Genomic DNA, 19834 nt, shown 5'->3' with positions numbered 1-19834 from the left:
TTTGTCATCTCTGGGGTGATACAAAACCTTTCTTTGTTTAGTAAAACAGGGTTTTGCGGTCATGACCTATGATGAAATATTGCGTCCTGTCATACCTAAATAACACACTACTTTTGTATTCTAGTTTAGGTAATTTTAGACAGGATTAGGACAGTATTTTGATTGATATATAGAAATTTTCTGTAAAAGGAAATAGGAAGTAATGTTACTTCACAATATATGTTCCAAACTCATAAACTGATTGTTCCATAATCTTTCATATTTGTTGAAATAGGTGCAAGAATAATGCAATGTTTGTGCCAAAGTAATGATACTGCATTTCTTTACAGAAATGACATCTAAAATCAAACATGAAGCGTAACAATCTCCTACAAGCCAACGTGAAGGAATTTGGACGTTAAAGAAGAGATCTTCATATGGGAAGAAGATTGAACAAGATCTTAATACTGCACACTTGTGACTGATTTATTATGTTCAACAAAAATGTTTCTACTTTACAGAACTTAAAGAAGATATTGTATAGACATTGCATGAAGAAAAGATTCATCAAGAGGAAATCTATTTATTAGTGATAACATAATTTATTATTGAAAATATTGTTATAGGTCACATATACATTTTAATGATCCTTTTATTCCGATACTTACATCCATATTAGGATAATATTAATATTATTATTTTTTACATATTCATATACGGAATATTTTTTGGTTAAAACTTCATAGAGTTATTCCAGTTATTAGAATATCTTTTGTTAAAAGAGTCAAGAAACATATTACTCTTATAGGAATAATAGAAACTTATGACACATTTTAGAATGGAAAGTATATTTCCGGAGAGTTAAAATATTATACAAATATGGAAATATACTACATTAATTATTACATTATTTTTATTATTATTATTATTATTATTACTATATTATCATATATCAATTAACATTATGATTAAGAATTTTTAGGAAGAGAAACTGAGATAAGGTATAGAGTTGTGAAGGAAAGTTATTTTTGATTGGTCCAGTTATGAAGAATATGTACGATCATTTGGTATAAGACGGTGTGTATGGGACATGAATGAAGTGTGCATTGATTGATCATTAATTTTAGACTAATCATAATAAGGGGGATGTTAAATCTAAATTATGATTTGGCACTTATATTGATGGCAAGCTTGCAAAATATTTGGTTTTTATGATTAGTCATAATTAATATTAATATGTGTGAAAGGTCTTTTGACAAATGGCAGTATTACTATTCTTCAATTAAACTGAGACTGAAAAAGATATGAATAAGTTAGCTGAGACAGCTAACCAGTTGAAGGTTGAGTATACTATATTTAGGCATAGGAGTATCTGGTAGTTATGTCAAGGTTATTAGAAGTGACTTACTATTACATTATGTATTTTAATAGTATCTGTGTGTATTTAGTATACGTCTCTAACATTGATACATATATAGTTTAGTGATTATACATTGATATGTTCTTAAGCTATACTATTCTTTTAAATATATAGCTACGGGTTATGTCATTAGCTTATAATATTATTTACATCAGCATACATATGTTCCTGTCCATCAAACATCATATGTATAGCATCCCTTCCTTATATGAAATGGCTTTGCTAAGCAGTAATAATTTCCATAGAAGGTATTAAGATCACTAACTATGACGTACATTTGCCTCATAAAAGACCATGAGACATTGGACAAGGAGACTCTCACACACACACTTACACGCTACATGACTCTTGCATACACACGTCTGAGAAGCTGCAACAGGTGCATACTGAGATCACTTCCGGCTACAATATAGTCACGTCCGGTTCTTCCCAAGGAGACATGAGAAGGACAAGTAGAGATTGAAGGACAGGACAACACAGCACATGGCCGTACTTCAATACCTAATAATGGTGACTTTGTTTTAAACGTTTGCTTGTCATTTTTACAGTAGTTTTATCTACCTGGAACTGTTCATAATACGCTTTACATTGTCTATTTTACACCATTGTGTGATAGAATAAAATCACACTTCACTTTTTATTTCAATGGCTCTTTCATTCATAATCGCTTCAAGACACTAGAAGAAGTATTATATGTGTCTAAAAATCTAACAAATAGCCAATAGCTGATTAAATAGCAGTCCGCATAAAATTATGTCAATATATAATATGCATAGAAAGAAAAAAAGTCCCATAAAAAGTGCAGGATATAATGATGATAATGGGAGTTAAATCTCAGAAATAAAATATGTGAACAGTTCCAAAATCCAAGTGCGAATCTTTGTGGCCCCAGTGTGAGAAAATAATAATCCGGTGGTGTGCGATAAATAGTAAGATTGCAAACTCACCAGAAGTGCAACCTTAATGCGCATTAATCATATAAATCAGCCAGAGGTTCTCCCCTCTATTGGAGTACAGCCTGGTGCAGGAATCGCCTCCTCTGTTGGTCTGGGCATTTATGATGTCAATCAGAGGTCCCTTTAAGGGGTGTGCTGTATTAGGGTCTGGTCACAGATAGGTTCCCTCCACTGGACTGGAGAAACACACCTGGGGTCCTAGATCTACACAGAGACACTTAGGCTGGGGGAGGAAGGGGCAGTAATAAGAACCAATCTGCTAGAAGCAGATATACCCAGCAACATTGGATCTGACACTGAGCTATCTTCTGTCCTAGGTGCTGAGGACACACCCACTCAGGTGAATCGGCCCACAGGTGATCACGCCAAGTACATGGTAATAGTTTACCTTCTTAACACCAGATTGTCCTGTTCCATGATGAGCTCCTGCTGACAGCATGCAGTCCCACACTATAAACATGTAGAACCAATGTAGCACCAAGATGAAGAAAGAATATTCAGAATCTTTACATCTGAATTAATGAGGGAAATTGGTTGATAAGACTTGCACTTAACTGGGTCTTTGTTGGGCCTAAGAAAAAAAATAAATACGTCTCATAGAAGCTGGAAGGGCTGCTAGTCTTGAAGGCATAAGGGGCAGATGAGTAGATGCTTATAAGTAGTGTACTAATTGGCCAAGAAGATATCAGGCCCTGGCATTTTGGTAGTTGAGAATTTGCTTGGGATATTTCCTCAATGGTAATAGAAGCATCTAAGGGTTTCCTCTGTTGTGGGGTAAGGGAATCCAGGCTAAGTAATTTAACAAGTCAAAATGAGGATAGGAGGTATCTGAGGAAGAGAGTTGAGAATACTAGGTGTACCTTCATGAGATTGTATATGGCAACATCCCTCGTTATCCAATTTTCTAGGAATAGCTATAGAAGTGTAGTCTGGTTTGGCAGCATATGCTAGGCAAAAACCTGCCTTATTGCCAAATTCAGAGATATATTGTTTGCATTCAAACAAGCTTTTTTTTTGAGTTTGAGAAAGAATTCATGAGACCTTTGCTGGGTCTTCCATTCTATATAAAGATGCTGAGGAGTGAAAAGATAAAAGAAGAGGGGCATGGTCAGAGATATGCAAGATCAAACATTCACAAAACAATGTAAAATACTATGGTATAATAACAATAAATACCAACAGAGAATAAATGCAGATGAGAGTGCAGTATAGGTATGTCTATCCAGCATGTTCAAACAAAAAGTAAAATTTGTTAGGGGGTGAAGTGTCAGTCCACATAACAAATAGTTTTGGCAATTGGTTAGGCAAATGGTTAGTTCCCAAGTATCCCTCATCTTGAGGGACTGTCCCTTATTTTAAACAAATCCTTCTGTCTTTTCCTCCTCAGAATTTGGAAGACTATTAAATAACCTGAAAGGCAAATCCAGAGGAATTTAAAGCAGGTAAAGCACAGTGAATATTTTTTTACTCTTCACCAACAATTTAATTTTGGCAGATCCTCCTACTGTGAACCTGATAAATAACCTCAGCCTGTGTGCAGAGGTGAGAAACAATTAATGACACAGTTAAAAAGTTTGTTATGTTGTGCTGCAGTACTAAAATAATGTTTAAAGAAATTAGGTTCCAGAATACATTTTCGGGGTCTTTGTTCCTTCCAATAAGCCATTCAGAGAAAAATATGCTATTGGGACTACAGAATGATAGCAAACTGACTATTGAGATTGATGATCTAGGACAATGTTCTCCATGTTTTTGAAAAAGTGTCCCAGCATTTATTAAAATATAGGGTTAAAGACTATACCCCATTCCCACATTTTTAAACTTGGGGATTGAGTGCTTCGTTTGGAAGGAAGAAGGTTGAATCACACGCTTCCTCATACCTGTATGTACTGGATATTTAACTTCAATTTAAGGGATAACCAAACAGCAAGGAGCTGTAATCTCTTAACATAAATTTACTGAAAAAAAAACAGACTCATGGATAATATCACTTTTAATAATATTATTGCACATTAAATTTTACAGTTGATCTATACAAGTATTTTTCTCAAGACAATTGTTGTATCAGGCCCTGAGAGCTTCCTACATAAACACATACCATTCTTTCTAACCTAAACCCACCACCCCCATCAAAAAACCTAAAATCTTTCAGATGTATGTAAATATTGGCTTTCATCTCTGAAGGTAGACCTCTGGCAAACTCCCCTACAACATGTGCCTATCTATAGGTTGGTAAAATTTGCTTCATTGAACTGGGGGAATGAGAATGGGTGTGATTGAGCTTCAATTTCAGAACTGGGAGAAGCATTTGCATTTGAACATCTGAGTTCAGGGCATTAATGAAAATGAAAAAGATTTTGTGTAGACAGCTATGATTTTAACTTTTTAAAGTTAATTCAAATCATTTTGAATACAATGTAACAGGTCTCCTTAAATGCTATTTACATAAGCAACAAGAACATTTAAATTCATGGTCTGGTTGTGTAATATGTTTTCTACCACACATTCACATCTTGTAATATTAACTTGTGGTGGAGACTAATGTGATAAGATGACAGCCCTGACCTCCACACTAGGTATCCAAGGCCATATTTAGAATCTATAGAAAAAATGGGGGTATGTCAGTATAGGTCATAAATGCATTTTATGAAAACAAAACAAACAAAAATTATATATACATACATATACACACACACATTTTATTTATTTATTTTTAAAAGGTGCAGCAAAACATCCACCATATAATGAATATTTAAAAACCCAAGATATGTGATCTCTGTGTATTTACATATTACTATGGCTGTATGTACTTACTCTATATTCTGAGTGTTATTCAACTGAATTTTGAATTTTTATTAACAACTGCTATTTCTTCATAATTAATAGCTACATCAAAGTCCTGATGAAGTAGACAGACTCTGTGAAATGCATAGATGACTGGAGCTCCTTGTTTTAAACTTGAGTAGCAGAGATTATTGTAACGCAGTAGCTACTGTATGGAATAAGTGAAATGTCTTGGGTTTTTAGATAAGTGTTATCTGTATATGGTTGTTTTTTTTCTATAAACATTGTAAATATGGTCTTGGACAATCGTGACTTGGCCATCTCTGACAACTGTCTCCAGCTGCTGACTCACCCACATCTGTAGAGTACTTTGATTGGTGGAAAGTACAGACGATCACATTGCCTTCACAGATTGAAGATATGTGTTTGGTATTGTCTAAAATTGGTCATTTCACTTGGAAATTAATTTATAGTATTTGTTGAATGAGGATATCCCATAAGGCCAAGTATTTTGTGGGATGTGTGCCCCCCCTCCTTCTTCAGGGCAGCCAACAGGTCTCCTTTCAGCTATCTTGGTTAGGTTACACTGACACTCAGCCCTAATACAGCCCCAGTTGAGACTTTACAGCAAAGTCCACCTTGATCAACTCCCAAATCGATATATTGAAAAAGGGGGATTCCCTTTCCTAATATACATTGGTTGTGTCTGACATTCTTGTCAGATGCATCCTGAATTTCTAAGCAAGATGACAAATTTTATTAGATGCTCCCCAACCACATATCTACAATTTGATGTTTAGATGAGCAATTTTTCCATCATGATCATAAAGGCAGCATCCAGAGTCAGGCTGAAACCCTCCACTCCCCAAGGGTCTACCAATTACCTTGAGAAAGTATGTCAGGTGCTCAATAGAGGCAGTTAGGAAAGAGAACTGAACTTGTATTTGAGCATTTCCAGGCGTCCGTGTTTTTTGCTTATGTTTTATAACCCTAATAATTATGGTTTGTTTAAATTACTGAAATATTTCACACAGTCCTAGGTAGACTTTACATGCCTTTAATAGTCATATTATCTATCTTTTCATAGCTTGCGTCATTCAACAGGACAATCAATATCCAGAGATGAAGTCCACAAACTGCTTAATACTGTCCCTGAGTCCTCATCATCATCCTCTCAACTCCGGTTATCTGGAAGCTATCCTTGGTAGCTGCAAAGGAAAATGCAGATGGATAATTTAGAGGACAGGTCTAAGTAAACTGGTAAATACACTGGAGAAACATATGCCACAATATTTAGAAAGCAATGTATTTATTTTTATGATTTATCCAGCTTTCTGGTGAAATATTTTCATTGCAGAATTACAATGAAAAAACTGTTTAGGGTTTGCAATTCTGCAGACTCTGGGGTTGATTTACTAAAACTGGAGAGTGCAAAATCAGGTGCAACTCTTCATAGAAACCAATCAGCTATCAGTTTTTTTTTTGTCAAAGTTGAAAATGGATTGGCTACCATGCACAGCTGCACCAAATTTTGCACTCAGTTTTAGTAAATAAATCCTTCTGTGTCATTCCTCCTGTCCATCACAGCCACTCTATCTGAGCCTACTCGCAGCTGGCTTGCAGAAATTAATATGAAGATGACTTTTGGGTTCTTCCACCCGTCCAAACTACAGTATTATAAAATCTCCTGTGAAGTGTACACTCCCCACACTGAACTCTTACAGCACCTATTCTTTGGCACTGAAAACAAGCGATCCAAATAGGGGATTCAAATGCATATGATGAAAATTACAAAAGATCTCTTATCCTGTAAAAAAAAAAAAAGTTGTGTTTAGCTACACTCCTTCCAATTTCCTCATCTTCCCCAATGGACATTAAAGTAATGGACAGACTCACCAACCAATAGAGTGGCTTACCGTTTTAAATTGCTCAATTTTCTTATAATTTTCCCCTATTCAGTTGAATTTATACAGTTTTGAAATTGAAATCTTTGAATTAAACTGCAGGACCAGTTTGGCACTATAGTAGTAGCAACATGACTTATAAAACAAAACCCCCTTCCTTTCTTGTAAATAACACAGGACTTTGCCTGTGTATATATATATATATATATATATATATATATATATATATATATATATATATTACTGTATGTACTGGTTTTGTTCATCTTCAACACTTCTATTTGCAATTCATTAATTTTGTTTGTAGTTTTCCATAACTCATAAGCAATTTTGCTTGCAATTTTAAAAATCCAGTTTCAATTTTTTTAGCTCACAAACCTGTAAATCGCTGATATATAAAAACAGCGGAAAATGGGCAGCAACAGCAAGATGAATTTGTAGCCCACATATGTTGATGTTAAAATACACTCCTTGTTTTCAGCCAGTTCAAATGTGTACTTACCATAGTAAATGCCTGTATATCCCCACCTAGAAGTAATCAGAGTATTAAGAATTAGTAACAAATACAAGTTTTAACATAACAAGTCTAAACTGCTTTTTTCAAAGTTTTTCTAAGTTTAAGAAGTTAAATCTCAGATGTAATTCGAATTGAGTTTTACCTCTCAATTTAAGTCTACTTTATCAGTAAGCATTAGCAAGAGAGGATGGGGTATAGGTGCCTCCATATAAAAACTTCATGTACATATAACATTGTAGGCAATATGGTTGATAATGCCTTTGCATTGTGCCTGTGGAGTTTTCTTCAATTTAAAAGGAGATATGTTGTTGGTGGAGCAGTGGACTCTAGTCCATGTGGGTATTTGAATTTTTCATATTTGGCTCCTAATGATAGGTTTATTAGAGGCAGCTTTCCTATAACCTGATAGGCACAAAAGCAGGTCCTCAGGACAACAGCAGCACATATGGTTATGTATGTTATACTTTTCTCCAAAATAGTCATGGGGTCAGTTTGGTATGCACCTTTAAGAGCTTGCACTAGGTAACTAAGCAAGTTCTAATCATGTGCATTCCAAATCAACTCCAGGATATCTGCCCCTGGGCCAGTTACTGCTTTGCTTTTATTTTTATCAGCCCTGATGAAGGTGGGTTGGATAAGCCCTAAATCACATTGGTCGCCATTTTCCACTATTGTGATAAGTACACATTAACTGCACTGTTAAACATACTTTTGGCGCTCTCCTCTTTACTATACTTTTCTCCACTTTAAAGACCCTACTGCTGTCAATGCCTTGCACACTGCTGTCATAACTTTCAACCACTAGACCCTAAACCAAGGATCATGAGATCTGCCTTTTGGAGCTGACAGCCAAGAATATGAAGACTAACTGCCCTGCCCAATGCCTACATAAACAAAGCAGGCAAACTTTCAACCAAGACCAGGCTAGGTATGGGTTAGAACTCCCATTGAGTTTAAATTACTACCTGTTTCCTCTTTGGAAGGTTGACCCTAAATTCTTGTCTCAGTGACATCTGAGTGGGACAGGTGATGGGTGTCAAGCAGAACAGGCAATCTCCCCAAAAGTGACACAGCCAGGAAAAAGGACCCAACAGAATTTCTAAATCTCCTGTATTCTATTTTCTAAATGAATGTTTTGTTTGGAGTTACATTTTACAGAAGCAAAAGTAACTCAGCAAAATGCAGAATAACAAAATTAGAGCACTTACCAGTCCCAGCACCCGTTAGGGTTGGTCAGGGTGGACCTGGCTTGAGGATAGAGGATGATGAAATTATTCAGATCAGCGACTTGGTTGTAGCCGGCGTATCTGGCAAACGTATCACCAACCTTCTCTCTGTAATACAACAAGGTTTTCAAACAATGCCTTGTAAAAATTGTGAAAAAGTGTGCAGCTATAGACATGTAGATGCCTCCCTAAGGGTGATGGATGGGGAGACATATGCCTGTACTCAGATGTGCTGATCCTAGCAGCTTCATTATTGGGGCCTCCATCAAAGAACAGAAGCAGCACTCACCCAATCACTTCTTTCTTCCTCTCAATGAGGAGAGGCATAGTTTGGACCAGTGTCATGGCATTCTTTTAACCAGTCCAAAAAGGTCTGTGTACAATATAGCCTCCCTAATGTAGTTTCAAATAAACTCATTTTCACTCAACGAATGAAAAAACTAAAATGAATATAAACTGAAAAGTAAAACCAACAAAATCGTGAAAAAGAAATATTATGATTTTTTTTCTAAATTCTGTTATTAAATTATTTATTAGTCAATATATTGCCAAATTGCAGGATAATTTCATCATTACATCAGGAAATGTTACCATATTCACATATTACTCAACCCAATTAAAAAATGTTATTGGCTGCAATGGTTTAAAGGCTCGGCAAAGGCTAATACTTTGCATATGGACAGATGCAGTTGAGTTTAATCACCTATCGGCATCTTTTATCTTCCAGGAACAGATCGGGGCTCTGCTCCTGTTGCAGCAAGACTTGTTGTAATCCCTCTGCTGCAATCTTTATAATGATCCATGAAGAAAAAACTCAATAGGGAGGGTATGACCCTGGCAATTGGATGGGGCTGAGAACACAGATGAAGAGGAGATCTCTTCCTCATAGCTGAAGTAAGGTCAGAAGATGAACCAGTACATGTCCCCTGGCCTAAATTCAGGAAATCATGACTTCATCTGTTGCCTCCTTCTGACATGTTTTTGCATATCAATACAGAAAGTTTTTCAGGGAAGATGGGTACAAGACAAAAGCAACATCCAGCCCATGGACCACAAATTGGACAGCCACGTGCTAAACATTATATCAACATGCAAGAGCAGAGAAAAGGGAATTACCTGCCCTGGAGACATCCATGGAATGCAATATGGAGCTTGCATCCTGAGATATAATGAAATAAAATGTTTAAGGCCACCATGTTTTATACAGTATTTAACCATAGATAACACAGTTTATTATTGTGGGTCTAGAAAAGGACATGGGCTGTAATCACTCACTTGTTCCACTGGCACATGCTGAAGGGACATAGATGTATCCTGCTGAGTCCATGCCATAGGTGACAGGAGGGGCCAATTTGAAAAATTCTGATTGGTCAAACAGGATCAACTGGGGATATAAGATATAATACATTCAGATTTTGTTTGTTTGTTTGGGGGGTGGGCTTTCAGAATAATAACATGCTGACACCGAAGGTCTCAGAACAATGACTTGTGAAGTCTGGAGAGCTCAGCACAATAACACACTGAGACTGGAGGTTCCTTCTGTAGGATCAGAAAACTATAAAAATACAACAACACTTAGAATCTCAGAAGATTTGAGCTGCATTAATATCCTACATTTTAGTGCAGTGCATACAAAATCCAGTTTGCTGGGTAGAGATGTGAATGTAGTCTTAAGCTAGCCATACATTATTCATTGTTTTTGTTCAACCAGCGTTCAAATAACCCAATTCGCTCATCCACACATGTGAAATGTTTTGAGTTAATACAGTCCTCCCACTATGCTATTGTGTTCTGACAATGGGATGGCTATAGTAGGCAGCACTGATCGTTCAGGAAAAACAGCCCAACAGGCCGGTTGTGCAGAAGTTGATTGGTAGGTCGACTTCTGTACTACTAACCTGCCCACACATGGAATGAAACTTGGCCAGTCCCTACTGAACTGGCTCAATTTCGATCCATGTATGGATGCCCTTAAGGACTAATATTTGGGGTTCCAGAACAATGGCACACTGAGAGTTGGAGTCCCAGAACAATAATATATTGACAAGTGGAGTGCCAGAATGATTGCATAGTAACAAGTGGAGTCCCAGAACAATGGCATATTGACAGTTGGTGTTCTGAAACCAATGAGCTTGTCAGTATCAGGATTTATGTGACAGTGTGACATCGAACTACCACTGGGTGCAGCCATTTCGAAGGTATAATCCCAGAATCCAAAGCTTCTGTCTGACATTTGATGTAGTAAAGAGCACATATTTCCTTGTCCATTCAGGGGAAAGTCCAAAGGGTCAATTTAAAGCCCATCCCGACCATCTTACAATCTCAGTATGCATCAGACCCCCGATATTCTTCCTTCCATGACTGCCAAAGCAAAGTACTAGGTGCTCCTGGGTATGGGGGAGCATGTTACTTCCTTCCATGAGGAATTGCTCAGGTCTAGCAGCCAAAAGCAAAGCCCAAGCACTGTCATATAGAGATGACATCATTGCTCTCACTAACGTCTGTCACCAACCAACAACAGGTATTTTGCAGCAACAGGAAGATCAGCAGATCACTGTAAAGGTAAATATAATTCGTTCAGAGTGTGGGCAAGGTGACAGGGTGTCTTTAGTCCCGTAAGTTATAAGTATACTATACTTTCATCCCATAGGTATAGTATACAGCAATGATTCTAAGAATCTGCAATTCTCCACATTTTATCTTAAAAACCTTTTAAGTAGCACTAGGTCACAAACTTTACCTGTCCAGACTGTCCGGCACTGCTGCTGGGTTTCTGAAAGGAAGAGAGAAGACGTCAGTATAAGAATCAAGTATGGCCCTCTGGAAATGATTCTCAGCTCACCTGCAGTCCACCATAGAAATGATTCAGAGCTTCATAAGCACCATTGTAGTTACAGTTATTGATATAGTCATTGTTCATGGTTCCACAGGATCCTCCGTAGCTGTCGGTGGGCTTGAGGGGAAAAAAAAAATCCTTCAAAGTTTCTATTTAAAATGGTTGTAAACCTCAGACATAACCAATGTCCCACCACAGTCACACTCTATTATTATTATACATGTATATAGGTCTGACATCAGTCACATCAGTCTCTGCACCAGAGGAGCTTACAGTAACTATTATTTACTATTTCTATACAACTATACATTTATATACATTGGTTCAACCTGCTCGGCAGTGTTGTATGGAGAACACTGAACCATTCACATCAATCTCTGCATCAAAAGAGCTTACACCACCCACCACAATCACACATTATTATTTTACATTTGTAGAGCTCTGACATATTTTGCAGTGCTGTATAGAAAACAAAAATGTAAGTCTCTGCACAAGATTTGCTCGCCCACTTATGTCCCACCCAGGGGCAGACTGACAACTCATGGGGCCCCCGGGCAATAGGGGATCATGGGGCCCCTGTGTCCTTGGCCAAACTCAAAAAAGCCTATGAAAAAGGTGCGATGGGCATCTCATGGGGCCCCCTACTGACCCCGGGCCCTCGGGCAGTGCCCGTGTTTCCAAATGGTCAGTCCGCCCCTGGTCCCACCACAGACACACTATTATACAGCTCTGACATATTCCGGAGCGCTGTACAGATAACACTGAGCCATTCACCAGCCTCTGCATCTGAGGAGTTTACACTCTAATTCCCCCACCACAGCCACACACTTATTATTATTTTATTTATTACAGGTACTTATATAGTGCCATCAATTTTACACAGCGCTTTACATACAGTATATATTGTACATTCACATCAGTCCCTAACCCTCGAGGGGCGTACAATCTAAGGTTCCTAACTCACATTCATACATACACATACTAGGGCCAATTTAGACAGGAGCCAATTCACCTACCAGCATGTCTTTGGAGTGTAGGAGGAAACTGGAGTACCCGGAGGAAACCCACGCAGGCACAAGGAGAACATGCAAACTCCAGGCAGGTGGTGCTGTGGTTGGGATTCAAACCAGTGACCCTAGTACTGCCAGGCAGAACTAACGATTTAGCCACTGTGCTGCCCACGCTAATATTAATATAACTCTGACTTCTTCCACAGTGCTGTACAGAGAACACTGAGCCATTCACCTCAGCTTTTTGTTTCTAACAAAACTGGGGACATGTTCTATAGATGCTTGGACCTAGAAGCCTGGAAAAATAGGACAATCAGTACAAGGTCTGACTCACCATCCCATGTTCAGCAGCTATATTGTATACAGTTTTTATAGATCCGGCGCTGATATATGTCGTGTAGAACTCCTGCAGCTTCTGGGCCACCCCTGTGAGCAACCAAAAATAGAAAATCACTCCTGGAGCACAGTCTACATTAGAAAGCATTTAATAATTCAAAATAAAAAAATGTAATGTGCTTGGTGTAGCTAATGTGTTTTAAGAATGCAGCATGTGACCAATCCAAATACAAGTTATATAAAACATAACCAATAGGTGTGCAATCTTTACACCAAATAAATACCACCCTTCTGTGGCAGTATGAAATTAACTATGATATAAACATTGCTATTATATACTTAATAAACCAACATAGATAATCATGTAAAAATAAAATGAAGTGAACAATAACCCAAATAAAAAAAGTCCACAACCAGTGTCCACGTGTAGCCCTTTAAGGCAATATTATCAAGAAGCCTAGTTTTAAATTTGTTTTTCAAAACAGACATGCGGTGTTCCCATAGTGCCAAAGCATGAGCTGTGCAAGCCCCTTACCCGTTAAAAATGATCTCTATAATAAAGAGATCAAACACACTTGAAAAATAAGAAAGTAGCGTCCATGTTGTAACCAATCCAGTATGCAATTTTCCACAGTAGTTAAAGGAGGGGACAAATGAAAACTGCATACAGTAATGTCGCTAATAGTCCATACTTTATTTGTGTAAAAAGATACAAACATTTTGTACAGTTGCGGGTGTGATGTCTCAGACCGAAGCCCTGACCTACGAGTCAGCAATCAGACATCGTCAGGGGATTTTTTTTATTTGGTTATTGTTTACTTCATTTTTTTGTTTTTGCTATCACATGCTTACCAGTGTTGCTTTATTAAATATATAATAGCAATTTTTTTTTCTCATATTTAAAATCATATCTTCACAGAACTGTGGTATTCATTTGGTGTAAAGATTGCACACCTATTGGTTATTAATTACCATCTAATAATTATTAGGAGATTTTATCACACTAGAATTTCAGCACGAATGAGGCAGTTGCACTCACATCGGTGTTATTTGTTTCTCTCTTTTTTAAAGCAGAACCTCCCACTTTCCTCTACTTTTGAATGTTTTTAGCAGCTGCGAGGAAACCCACTATACATGATACATGGATATTGGGAAGAACAGTAGAAATAAATATAGAATCTTTGAGGTTTGTGATTTTAAAGGCTAAGTTCACCTTTATGAGTGCTGCTACATTTAACATGGAGATGTAGCTACCAGCATAGGAACTTTGGAGACTCCAGTAGAGCTATGAGGGCAATAAGCAGTCATATGACAGATGAGGAACTTTTAGTGTCTGCTATGCAATACCTACCTTTGTGAGAAAATGTTTAACTGCTGAAAGCCCAATTGTACAGATTACAACACATGAGCCTATGAAACCGAAAAACATAAAAGAACATAAATACTAAAGTCACCTTGTACGAGGACACTGTCTTTTGATCCAGAAAAGATGAAGACACGTCCACGGCCCAGGTTAGATAGGGGGTCAATTAATCCTGTGTTTGCAGCAGTTTGTGTATAAGTTTTTATTGCAGCCATGCTGATGGAAGAAGGGATTTTCATACATGTAGTAGATGCTGTCAATGAATTTCCCAACGCACAATAATAGGGACCTGTAAGTACATAGAACAGAAAAACGTATGACTTCTCCACCATCTCTGCTCTCCTGAAATACTCTGTACTGATAAAGGACTTTGCTCCTTCTTCTATGTAACTCTCCTCTTCTTAAATACTTGATGCTGCTGGAGGACTCTACTCATTCCTCTTTTTAACTCTTCTCTCCTGAAATACTCTGCGCTGCTGGAGGACTATATTCCTTCTTCTATCTCTTCTCTCCCAAAATACTCTACACTGCTGGAGGACTATATTCCTTCTTCTATCTCTTCTCTCCCAAAATACTCTACGCTCTGGAGGACTGTATTCCTTCTTCTATCTCTTCTCTCCTGAAATACTCTACGCTGCTGGAGGACTATATTCCTTCTTCTATCGCTTCTTTCCCGAAATACTCTACGCTGCTGGAGGACTATATTCCTTCCTCTATCTCTTCTCTCCCAAAATACTCTACGCTGCTGGAGGACTATATTCCTTCTTCTATCTCTTCTCTCCAGAAATACTCTACACTGCTGGAGGACTATATTCCTTCTTCTATCTCTTCTCTCCAGAAATACTCTGCTGAGTACTCTGCAGAGGACTTTCTTCCTTCCACTGTTCTGATGATCTGTCCTTTTGCTTCAAAACATGTTACATCTGGGCATACCATGAAGAACAACCAGCCTCGCTCCAGCTGTTTGCTCTATTATTTACCTCCTGCAAAGATGGCGGCTCCGGTGACCCTTCCTGAGAGCGACATGTGAAACTGATTGGCCATATAGGCCCCAGAGGACAATCCAGAAACTGTCACAGCGCTATCCAAATTGTAACTGCCTATAAGAAAAAAAAAAAGTGTAGGATAATCTGAAAACACTTCTTGTCATAAAACAGTAATAGGTCCACTTTGACTGGCAGAAATTGACCAGTAATTTCCTTGTTCTCACTGATGCAAAACTGTCCTGTCACTGGCCAATTTCTATCAAGAATTAAGAGACTGCAGTTTAATACAGCAGTATAAAACGGGTCAGTAGCTGGACATTTTTAATGAGAGAGAAGTGGTCGAAATGCATGAGGGACATAAAATATAGGTAGCTGTTTTACTACAAGAAATAAACAGACCACAACAGAGTGAAATTGACAGGCAGCAGGACAGTCTTAATGAACAGCTTTCCACTAAAGAACTTCCAATTCAATGACATTATGGCCGCTCTGTGCCTCACTTTTTATAGTGAGGGGGCTGACTTATTCAAAAGCCCCTTTATTGGTCCTTTTAAGCATGTTGGCCATTATTTAAAGGCTGTGCAGTGCATTATGGTTTAAAAAAAAAAATTCTCCTGGGAAATGATGCAAATATTTTGCTGGGTCAAGAAATCTCAAAGCTGCATGAATCCATGGTAGCAGAGAGCCCAAAATTCATCCCTATTTCCAAACACAAAGGCTATTGTTATTTATAAGTAATAAGACCGGAGATTGCTGACCCAGGGAATAGCCAATTGCTTTAGGAAAAAAAAAACACTAAAAACCGCAAACGCGGAAAAATGCCACTAAAAGTGGGGAAACGCTGCAAACCGCCGGTTTTTAACTATTTTTGACCCAAAAATTTTTTTTTTTTTTTTTAAAAACGCTAAAACACCGGTAAATGCTAATGCAAAACCGCTACAAAAACTCACATTTTTAATGTGACTTTACACAGCTAACATTACCAGCGTTGTCAAAACGCCCAGCGTGCATGGAGCCTAAGGGTTTGATTTGCCTTCCTCTGGATAGACTGTAGGTTTTGGTCCTTGAAGATGTATGTTTTTCAATTTATTTATGCCTTGTCTTTGAATATGGTAGACACGTCTTTTTTCAGTCTAAGCATGTCTTTATCATCAGCTTAGTATGTCATCATGGAAGTCAAATAAGGAGCAATAAACAGCCCCAGCACTACGGACAATAGGTAAGTCACTCCTTGACTGCAGGGGAGACATCTGCCACTCTATGACTAGACAAGGCTTAGATAGTAACTGTCATGAATTTTCTGGAACAATCCCATATCCAGGGGCGGACTCACCATTTGGAAACTCGGCACTACCCGAGGGCCCGGGGTCAGTAGAGGGCCCCATAAGATGCCCATGGTACCTTTTTCATAGGCTTTTTTGAGTTTGGGCAAGGACACAGGGGCCCCATGATCCCCTATTGCCCGGGGGCCCCATGAGTTGTCAGTCCGCCCCTGCCCATATCTCATTCCTCTGTTCCAATGATGCTGAGTCCAAGGGTGTGTTTTGTGATCCTAGCTTAACCTCTATCTGAGTTGCTGTGTTTGCTCAGCAATTCAAAAAAAAAAAGAGTATTAACTGAGGGGACCACAGCCACAAGTGGGCAGTTCCTGCATTTTCAAGGATGGGACCATCCAGAAAGCGGTCATAATCTGAGTGGAACTATCTGGAAGGTGGATATGTCAAATGTGGGCCATAGATAGGGATGACAGGTAATTGCTAATATTTAAAGTGTTACTAAACCCCGGACCTTACATTCCCTGTATCTGGTCTCCCACTGTACACAGGACATGGAAATGCAATTATTTTAGCAAATATAAACTGCTAAATACCTTTTCTCATCAGCAGTTAGAGCAGTCTTGTGACTTCAGCAGAGCACTGGTTAAAGCTTGTAGGAGGAGTTTTCATTCTGCTCTAGGAGGATGCAAAACCCCTGACCCTCTGGACACTGCTGATTGGCCCTGTGCTAAACACATGCATTCTCCCAAGAAAAAAAAAAACCTCTCTAGCAATACACACAAACTGAGCATGTGCATGTGGCTATAGCTTCAGTCTGTCTTATCAGGACATAAAACGTGGAAATTTGAACAAAAGGAGGGGCAGAGAAAACAGGATCAAATGGCCTTTTTTACACAATGCAGAGGATTAACCCCTTAGGTTCCACAGTGAGTGTAACAAGCATGTTTTACTGCAGATACAGACTGATTTTACTGTTGTGGGTTTAGTAACACTTTAAGGAGAGTTGTTGCCTTGTAAGAACCACTTCCCACCCACTGATATACACGTTCTGAGTCCTTCCATCAGATTGCTATGTGCATACCTGTGTAAGCTTCATGTTGAATGCGGTCAGAGCTCACACAAGGTTAATGACCTCCTCTGTCATGTAACAGTGTCTATGCCTTGTGGTTGGTTGCTCATACTACATCCTAGGATCAAGTCACATGATTCGCTATAATGGGAAGGACTGTGGGTGTACCAAATGCTCCAAATGGGACAACAGTGCAGCATGCAGGTGGACAACACTGGATGGGGGGGAGGGTTGGTCTTACAAGAGGACCTGTCACTTTTTTTTGCGTGTGCTATGGAGGGTTGCTATCCCCTTCAAACTGAATGGGCTGCAGTTTTACAGCCTGTTCTAATGCACAAAAACATGCATACTCAAAAGCTAAGGATCCAATTGCTTAAAGGATAAATATGGGCAGAAGTTCTTACCGAGCCGGGACTGGGCACTGCAGAATCCAATGAGAGCCAGGAGAAGAATGTGCCCCATCATTTTAGCAAGTGGGTGAAGGCTGGGATGCTGCACCTGACCCACTCTAGAACCAGGACTTATATAGATCTTGAGTGGCCAGTAATCTGAGAGGCCGGTGATAAAAACACTGTGTGAAGGCCAGCTGCGGAGCAACCTTGGCTGGATAGAAGTAATTATTAACCTACTTGAAAAGGACAACTTAGTTATCCCTACCTTAATTAAAAACCAGTGTTGACCAACTTTTGTAGCTACCAAAAAGCCAAAGGTTGGTGCCCCTGAATAAACCTCTGTGTAATAAGGAGATTTAGGCTGGCCATACATTATACAATTATCTGCAGATTTTTGGTTTAGATTTACCAAAAACCATATAATAGGAGGACAAACCTAAACAACACTTTCAGTTGTATCCAATTAGGCAGGCCCTTGCACTACATAGTTGAAGGTAAATCTAAAGGAAATTGGGCAGAAAATCTGCAGATAATTGTATAATGTATGGCCAGCCTTAGTGTTCGGAGAGGAACCCTTCCATTATAGGCCTGCTGGAGGAGGCAACAACTGCCCAAAAGCCTTATACCCTGTATAGATTGGGTAGGAAATAGTTAAAACCCCTGTCAAGGGGAGAATATTTAAGATATTTCTCTTTAGCTCCTGTTCTAGAGGCATAACAAGAAGTAAGAGGAAATCTCTTCAAAGTGAGGATTCTCCCCTTAAGACAGTTATACTAAAAAGGTTGGAGTGGAGTGGTGGAGTGATGGAACCAAAGGCAAACACCATCTGGTGTCATTTTCAGTCTACCATACAGTGTATTCCTACGGGTCCTCTGGGTAGTCTAAAGAAATGTAAAGGTTTATTTTTCTGTATTATCTCCAAATGCGGCACTTATTGCAAACCCTAACTATGGAACTATGATTGGTTGAAACCCTCCGCGGCTTGGATATTTCTTATTTAAAGCACAATGGCAGAGGGTGGCTTTGTAGCCCCTAGAGGCAGGGTGTATTTAGCACAAGGCAAACAAGGCACTTGCCTAGGGCGGCAATTTTCAGGGGTGCAGCATCTTCCCTCAGAAGAAGGGATGAAATAAGGGACACGTACACCATGGGAACCAGGGGGGATCCAAGAGAGGCTGCAGACTGCTTGAAGGTGTATGTAGAGCATGATTCTCCTTCCCAGGGATGTCCGGAGCTTTGAAGATGATTGTAGAAGGCTCTTCTGAGTGGGGGGCAGGGGTGTTGTTGGTCAATATCAGGCTCTCTCTGCAGGAGGGGGAAGGGGGGGTCCATTGGGGCAGACGATTTTTGTGTTGCCTAGGGCAGCACAAAACCTAAATACACCACTGCCTAGAGGACGTCTGTTGATGACGAAACATGTCGGGCAGAGCATCCCTCTGACGTTATCGTGCTGTTGGCCATCTTGGATATGGTTCATGTGAATGCTTTTAATTGTTCTACAGCTTGTAAGTAGGATTCTATTTGCGCAAATAAAGAAGTTTTTGATATGTATTGCACTGTGAGAGGCATGTTTTTTCTTTCATGACCTTGTGTGGCACTACACTTTGAGTTTACATTCGAGTTGGAGTCCGGGAAGTTCCATGCTTTGGGGCGTGATACGGGAAGCCTGTCAGTGCTCTACATTATAAAGCTGGTTGGGACCCCTGTAATTAAGGGGTCTCCATTTCTGGTAAGCCTACATTTGTTACTTTGGTGGTGGTGTGCACTACGGTGACCAGT

General features: G+C 39.0%; 1 protein-coding gene across 1 annotated transcript; it reads right to left on the bottom strand.

The window, feature by feature from the left end:
- Positions 1-4330: 4330 nt before the first annotated feature.
- LOC149467374 (uncharacterized) lies at positions 4331-18134 on the bottom strand. Its single transcript, XM_089671879.1, has 11 exons — positions 18068-18134; positions 15312-15431; positions 14423-14620; positions 12967-13058; positions 11629-11739; positions 11527-11559; positions 10062-10170; positions 9903-9945; positions 8769-8894; positions 7546-7571; positions 4331-6347 (listed from the first exon to the last, which is right to left on the bottom strand). The coding sequence occupies exons 1-11, from the start codon at positions 18126-18128 to the stop codon at positions 6280-6282; spliced, it is 987 nt and encodes a 328-aa protein (XP_089528005.1). The 5' UTR covers positions 18129-18134; the 3' UTR covers positions 4331-6279.
- Positions 18135-19834: the final 1700 nt, after the last annotated feature.

Source organism: Staurois parvus, unplaced genomic scaffold (genome assembly GCF_062004578.1).
Source record: "Staurois parvus isolate SC_StPar_1 unplaced genomic scaffold, SC_StPar_1.0 ptg000114l, whole genome shotgun sequence".
NCBI classification, from domain to species: Eukaryota; Metazoa; Chordata; class Amphibia; order Anura; family Ranidae; genus Staurois; species Staurois parvus.
The sequence above is the reverse complement of the archived record's forward strand: the minus strand, read 5'-3'. Positions and strand labels throughout refer to the sequence as shown.